Source organism: Lissotriton vulgaris, chromosome 2_1 (assembly GCF_964263255.1).
Source record: "Lissotriton vulgaris chromosome 2_1, aLisVul1.2, whole genome shotgun sequence".
Classification (NCBI taxonomy): Eukaryota; Metazoa; Chordata; class Amphibia; order Caudata; family Salamandridae; genus Lissotriton; species Lissotriton vulgaris.
In genome coordinates, this window is record NC_141687.1 from 431,610,717 (window position 1) to 431,618,659 (window position 7,943).

Consider the following 7,943-nt stretch of genomic DNA (forward strand, 5'->3'; position numbering starts at 1 on the left):
CTGAGGCCATAAGCTCCCTTTTGAGTCCTTACACCCCTAGCAGAAATCTTCGATCTGCCAACAAGAACCTTCTTACCGTCCCTCGGACAAACAAGGTCAGATGGGGCGGAAGAGCTTTTTCATCCGTGGCCCCTAATTTATGGAATGCCCTCCCCTCTGAGATTAAATCCCAACCCAACATGGTTCTTTTTAAGAAGGCTTTAAAGACGTGGTGTTTCATCAAGGCCTACCACTAATCATGCTCTCTGACCATACGAGTTCATTTGGTTAGGCGCCTTGACGCCCTCTGGGGCTAAGTTGCGCGATACAAATCCTGCTTCATTCATTCATTCATACCAGAAAGGCCATACCACTACAACAGGCTTCTTTTACTTTTATGGGGTGTGTTGTGTTTCAAAATACAACCGGCCATCTTCGTCCAGCCCCATTCATTTTAACTCATCTTCATTCAGGGAGCATTGCACAATGATGGATAAAAAATTATTATCGATAAACGACCTGGATCTACACATCAGGAAAAGCAAGGTCTACACTGTATCTAAGGGCATGACATGGGGGACAAGGTCCAGAGCTTCACATCATGTAGTCGGATCAGCAGTTCCTGCCTTGGGCCTCAGCCGGTGGGGCTGGCCAAACCCAGAGTGTCACCTCGGTGAGCTATGGGGCTTGCGGTGATTAGGGATTTGGCCCATGGGGCTAGCCAGCATCAGCTCTCCACGTGAAGTGCACTGAATGAGGAATAGATGCCTGAAACTCTAATAGGGGAAAACAGAAATCCTCATCATTGGCTCCACCTCCTCTGAATGAGACAACACCTGGTAACCCCCCACCCACGGAAACCTACCAGCTCCAATGGACCATGCACGTAACCATGCCATTATACTAGCCTCATCACTCACCATGAATGGCCAGATCAACGTAGTCTCCTCCGCATGCTTCAAAACCCTCTGCATACTATGCTAGACATTCAAGTGGATCCACCTACCGACTCCAGAAAAACAGTCCCTCATGCACTTGTTACCAGCAGTTTGGACTACAGCAATGCCCTCTATGCAGGAATCAACAAAAATCCCCTCCGCAAACTGCAGACCGTTCAGAACATCGCAGCCAGTCTAATCCTCGATATCCCAAAGCACAACCACATCACTCAACACCTCCACTACCTCCACTGGCTCCCCGTCAAAAGAAGAATAACTTTGAATCTGCTCATGCATGCCTACAAGGCCCGCCACAACACCAGACCCCAATACCCTAACAGCCGCTTCTCCTTCCATGCTCCCAAGAGAAACCTCCGCTCAGCCGGCCTCCCCCTAGTCACCGTCCCAAGCTTCTACAGGAGAAGAGCAGGTAGAAGGTCATTCTCCTACCTCGCAGCCAAGACCTGGAACGATCTCCCCCTTCACCTCTGGAGAAACCAGACACTGCAGCAATTCAGGAAGTACCTCAAGACCTGACTTTTTGAATGACCCCAACAGAGCTGCTCACACCCACCCCTCAGCGCCTTGAGACCCTAATGGGTGAGTAGTACATGCTACAACAGCTTGATTGATTGATTAATTGATTGAGAAGCACACTCTGGCAGGAACCACCATGTTGCGCTGTGCTCTGTGAAAGAAACTGGGCAGGAATACGCCATATTTACCATTATACACTCGTTCCTGTCCTTTCCTTGTTCTGGTACACTAACGCCAATGCAGTCATCTTTGTGTCATGGTGCAAGAGTACCTGTGTTGTTAGCAGGATTGTTTTTGTTCAAGAAGGGACACCATCCTGAACAAAAATAATCCAGAGAGGCATGTTCCTCTTTATACTTGTGCTGCAGAATGCAGCCAATGTAGAAAGAGGAAAAAACGAGGAGAAAGAAAGATATTTCTCCATTTCGCCTTGTTACGCCTCACCTAAAGAGCTGTAGCATTTTGATGTATTCCGAGGTCTAACACTAATGCTAAATTTGAAAATGTGCCAGAATCCACCTGTGGATGCGTAGGTACACCCCCTCACTACCCATGGAATGCCTTCTCAGGGCAGAGTAACACAACACAGTGATTTGCCCTACCTTCAATTACACCAGAGTTATCAAGCCATGCAGGGCCATGCAGAGTGGCCTTATGTGGTTTGATTAATCTTACTTAGGTTTTACTGGGGCATGGTCAACACAAAACCTTGATAAATATGTCCACTGGTCTGCAGGTAACGTGGCAACACAGATGGGGGTCAGTAAAAAGGTAACCTAGAGGGAGGGAAGTAATGAGGCAACGAGGCAAAACAGAGGGAGGGAGAGAACGAGGCAACACAGAGAGAGGAGGGAACAAGGCAACACAGAGGGAGTGAGGGAATGAGGCAACACAGAGGGAGAGAAAGAACAAGGCAACACAGAGGGAGGAAGGGAACAAGCAACAAGGAGGGAAGGAGGCAATGCAGAGTGAGTGAGGGAAAGAGGCAACACAGAGGGAGAGAGGGAATGAGGCAACATAGAGGGAGGAATGGAATCAAGCAACACAGAGGGAGGGTGGTAAGGAGGCAACACAGAGTGAGGGAGGGAACGAGGCAACACAGAGGGAAGAACGGAACAAGGTAAGACAGATGGAGGGAAGGAACGAGGCAACCCAGAGGGAAGAAGGGAACATGGTAACACAGATGGAGGGAGGGAATGAGGCAACAAAGAGGGAGGGAGAGAACAAGGCAACTTAGAGGGAGGGTACAAGGCAACATAGAGGGAGGAAGGAAATGAGGCAAAACAGAAGGAGTGTGGAAATGATGCAACACAGAGGGAGGGAAGGAATGAGGCAACACATAGGGAAGGAGGCAACACAGAGGGAAGGAGGGAATGAGACAACACTAAGGGAGAGAGGGCAGGAGGCAAAACCGAGGGAGGGAGGGAACGAGGCAACTTAGAGGGAGAGAGGGAACAAGATAACACAGAGGGAGGGAGGGCACGAGGCAAGACAGAGGGAGAGAGGGAACAAGGTAATACAGAGGGGGGAGGGAACAAGGCAACATAGAGGGAGGGAATGAGACAACACAGAGGGAGGGAGGGAATGAAGCAACACAGAGGGAGGGAGGGAGGGAGGGAGGGAGGGAACGAGGCAACACAGAGGGAGGGAGGGAACGAGGCAACACAGAGTGAGGGGGGAACGAGACAACGGAGAGAGAGAGGCAGTGCATAAACCAATGGAGGTTTCAGAACATGGCTAGTGCATTTTTCCCTGAGCATCACATTTGTTTTATTTATTGTCATTTAGGCTACACTAATTTGATATGGCGCTACCTGACAGTGAAAGACCAAAAAAAACCTAAACAATATTTAGCTTTTTTTAGTCACACCACTGACCCTGCCCCCACGCTCACTGACCCCACCCACATTGCATGCAGCTTCACAGTACCCATACTTTTTTTAACGCACTCCAACTGCTGGTGCAGGTACCCTGGCTCCTCTATTACTTGGCGCACTGTGTTTGTGCCATGAAGCCATGAGTGTGGACCCAGCACCAAACCATTTGGAAGATTTCAGGGACAAGAGTCCTGAGACATTACACAATAAAGCACACAGGAGTCGCGGTTTCATGTTCTGGAATGTGCCCTTCATACACCCTCCGATGCTCAGTCAACACTCACCCTGTACTCTTTGAATTCCAGGTGTACTGCCAAGGCCTCGCCAACGGATCACACCTGGCATCTGCACACAGTGAAGATGAGAATGAGTACCTAAAGGACTTCGCCTACTGGCACACGCACTTTCCTCGTGCCTACTGGTTGGGGGCATCGGACTATTACAAGGTAGTGTGCGCCTCATTACATGATCTTCAGTGGAAGCTGCAAATAGGGCAAGAATTAGGGAGTTTGAGGCAGTTTATAGGGAAGACACATGATCCGGAAAGGAAAAGGTTCCCAACCACTTATCACCTTACTCCAAATCAAAACGTTTGTAATTCAATTGTGGCATGATCGCTTAGAGCCTGATCAGGGGGACTAGCTATCAGTAGTGCATCGGGTGCATTGGTACCTGGGTCTAGAGGCCTTAGGGGCCAATGAGACTTCAAATATCATTCTGTTTTACTATCCTACAAATTGACAGGCAGTCCCAATTCACTTGCCTTTACAAGGCTCTCGGCAGACTAACTGCCATGCCGTTGAGACTTTTGCAAAAAGTGGGTGCAAAAATCTCTCCCACACAATTTTTATCCTAATTTTGCAAATGATTTTACAGCACCTTCATTGGAAGTGGGGTGAGCTGAGTTCAAGCAAGAGGTGGGAGGGCCGTTCCCCATCAATGGAAGTGGGGTGAGCTGAGGCCCAACAAGACGGGGGATGAGGAGGCTGCACTCCATCAAGGCAAGTGGGGTGAGCTGAGTACAAAAAATAGAGGCAGGGGAGAAAGGACTGCACCCCATCAATACAAGTAGGGTGAGCTAAGGCCCAACAAGTGGTAGGGGCTTCACCCCATCAAATCAAGTGGGGTGAACTGAGACCCAAACACAGGTTAGGGAGGGAGCTTCTCTGAATCAATGCAAGTGGGGTGAACTTAAGCCCCATAAGAGGCTGAGGAGGGGGGACTGCACCCCATCAATGCAGGTGGTGTGAGCTGAGTGTCAACAAGAGGCAGGGAGGGGGGACTGCAACCCATCAATGCAGGTGGGGTGAGCTGAGTCCCAACAAGAGGTGGGGAGGGATGACTGACCCCATTAATGTAAGTGGGATTATGTTAATCTTCTTTACAGCTCACAAATGAGGTGAGCCGTGAGGCCAGAAGTTATAGCACCTCCATAGCAATGGCTCTCTTTTTTCCAGGACAGGCACTTTCAGTGGACAGATGGAAGTCTCATGGACTTCAAGAGCTGGCACCCGGAAGAGCCTTTCAGCTCAGGGGGACGGGAACACTGTGTATGCTCCAACTATAAAGGTAGGTTTTTGCCTCCAACATTGAAAGGTCCTTTCCTTTAGGTCTTTCATTTGTTTTCACAAAAGCAGTTCAGTACTTCACACCCATTTTGTAAATATATTTCTCCTTTTATTTAAAATATTCATGGACATTTGTTGAATTTGACCCATACTCACTAACCATTTTTTGAAAAGTATGACTACAGTTCCCCTTTCTTTCACTATGTGTCAGAGTTTCTAGTAGGTGTGAGTTACTCCTGATTTATTCCTGAACTGATCATTCCATGTTTGTAATGACTACCATACAGAGACTAAATGTTTTTGCTTCTTCTCTTGTAGGTCCGGGACTCTGGGGGGATGTAAGGTGTGACAGTAATATCGCCTTCATCTGTAAAGCCCCCAACCCTCCTGAGGGCGGGACCTTCTGCAGGAAATGATGTAAAGATGTGGAGCAACCAATGGGGCCGGTTTTGTAGAGACAGAGGCACAGGGCCCGATTCACAGAATGAACTTAAGACTCAATTCTAAACTTACTACTATTTTGGTATTCACAGAATGCACGTACTACTTTCGGCATTCACAGAATTAACTTACTACTTTTCATATTCACAGAAGTTAGGATTTTGTCTTAAGTTTGGGTGTGCACCTGTTACAACGCATTTTTTACAACGCACTACCGTTACAACGCATCTATTACAACGCAGGTACTGTTACAACTCAAGTTTTTACAACGCATTTTTTTACAACGCAGGTACCTTTACAACGCATACCATTACAACGTAAGTATTGGTAAGTATATAATTATTTTAAAATGTTATATGTTGGGTATTTTTAGGGGTTAGGGTCAGTTTTGGGTTTTAGGGTAAAGGGGTATTTTTAGGGGTTAGGGTCAGTTTTGGGTTTTTGGGTAAAGGGGTATTTTTAGGGTTCAGGGTCAGTTTTCAGGTAAAGGGGTATTTTTAGGGTTCAGGGTCAGTTTTCAGTTTTTGGGTAAAGGGGTATTTTTAGGGTTCAGGGTCAGTTTTCAGTTTTTGGGTAAAGGGGTATTTTTAGGGTTCAGGGTCAGTTTTCAGTTTTTGGGTAAAGGGGTATTTTTAGGGTTCAGGGTCAGTTTTTAGTTTTTGGGTAAAGGGGTATTTTTAGGGTTCAGGGTCAGTTTTCAGTTTTTGGGTAAAGGGGTATTTTTAGGGTTCAGGGTCAGTTTTTAGTTTTTGGGTAAAGGGGTATTTTTAGGGTTCAGGGTCAGTTTTTAGTTTTTGGGTAAAGGGGTATTTTTAGGGTTCAGGGTCAGTTTTCAGTTTTTGGGTAAAGGGGTATTTTTAGGGTTCAGGGTCAGTTTTTAGTTTTTGGGTAAAGGGGTATTTTTAGGGTTCAGGGTCAGTTTTCAGTTTTTGGGTAAAGGGGTATTTTTAGGGTTCAGGGTCAGTTTTTAGTTTTTGGGTAAAGGGGTATTTTTAGGGTTCAGGGTCAGTTTTTAGTTTTTGGGTAAAGGGGTATTTTTAGGGTTCAGGGTCAGTTTTCAGTTTTTGGGTAAAGGGGTATTTTTAGGGTTCAGGGTCAGTTTTTAGTTTTTGGGTAAAGGGGTATTTTTAGGGTTCAGGGTCAGTTTTTAGTTTTTGGGTAAAGGGGTATTTTTAGGGTTCAGGGTCAGTTTTCAGTTTTTGGGGTACAGGGTAAATTAAAATTAATTTTTAATTAAATTATTTAATAGTAAATAAATTAATTTAAATTACATTACATTATTTTTGGGGTTTAGGGTCAGTTTTGAGTTTTTGGGGTACAGGGGTACAGGGTAAAAATAAATTACTTTCTTTAAAAAATTACAATAATTAATTTAAATTAATTTAAATTAATTTACTTAAATTTATTTTGGGTGTTGAGGGTCAGTTTTGAGTTTCTCGGGTACAGGGGTACAGTGTAAAAATAATCTATTATTATTTTTAAATTAAATTAATTAACGGAAATTAAATTAAATAACATTACCTTAAATTATATTTTTTAAATTTAATTTACGATTATAATATTAATTTTAATATATACTTACCAATACTTACGTTGTAATGGTATGCGTTGTAAAGGTACCTGCGTTGTAAAAAAATGCGTTGTAAATACATGCGTTGTTACAGTATCCGCGTTGTAAAATCCGCGTTGTAACGGTATGCGGAGTAAAAGTCCGCGTTGTAACATCATATATCCTTAAGTTTGTCTTAAGACAAACTTAAGACAGACTTAAGACAGACTTAAGACAAAATCCTAACTTCTGTGAATACCAAAAGTAGTAAGTTCATTCTGTGAATGCCAAAAGTAGTAAGTGCATTCTGTGAATACCAAAATAGTAGTAAGTTTAGGATTGAGTCTTAAGTTCATTCTGTGAATCGGGCCCACAGACACCAGGGATAGGGAGGAAGGAATCCTCAGGGCCTTGTTCTTGAATGACACTAAACATAAAAATAAACAAGGTGTTTTATTCATCGTTCTAAACTCTCACAGCTCAATATACTATCTTTACCTTCCATATCCCTGGCAATAAAATTGGGATGTGTTCGATTCTGCCATCATAAATGGTGCTCATGAGGATCTGCAGGTGCCACTGTAGGCCTAAGAGTAACAATGTGGCAGGTGCAGTGTGAGTGTCCCTTTGAAGCCCAGTGAACACCTACTAACTCTAGAATGAGTGTCACTTGTTGTATGGTCACCAAACGTAACCCTTACTTGGGTAGAGCGAGCCATTCACATCTAGGGGCTCTGGTGCACCTGCCACAGGATTGATGTTCACCCCTGTGAGGTGGAAAGAGGACCACAGGGTGCAGGACCCAGGATGTGCCAAGGGTGCGTTGCCTGGTGACAGGATCATCACATTTGGCCCAACCACAACCTTCTCTTTCCTTCCTTTTTCCAAGGCCTCCTGGTTTCATATACATTGTGAGCCCTTGTGATACCAAAATCACAGCCACTGGAATTCGTCCTATGAAAGTCCTTGCTCATCGGATAGTTCTGAACATAGAGGGAGACGAGGAGCACTTACAACATATGAGCTCCATAGGATACTGTGTAATACAAAAGGT

At 45.0% G+C, this 7,943-nt stretch overlaps 1 protein-coding gene across 1 annotated transcript in view; it reads left to right on the plus strand.

The window, feature by feature from the left end:
• The window catches only part of LOC147730527 (lectin-like), a 30,871-nt gene extending 25,556 nt beyond the window's left edge, over positions 1-5,315 (plus strand). The window contains exons 3-5 of the mRNA XM_086958569.1: positions 3,637-3,777; positions 4,789-4,900; positions 5,218-5,315. Coding sequence (XP_086814695.1) covers positions 3,637-3,777; positions 4,789-4,900; positions 5,218-5,315 — 351 coding nt within the window. The remainder of the gene's footprint in view (positions 1-3,636; positions 3,778-4,788; positions 4,901-5,217) is intronic.
• Positions 5,316-7,943: the final 2,628 nt, after the last annotated feature.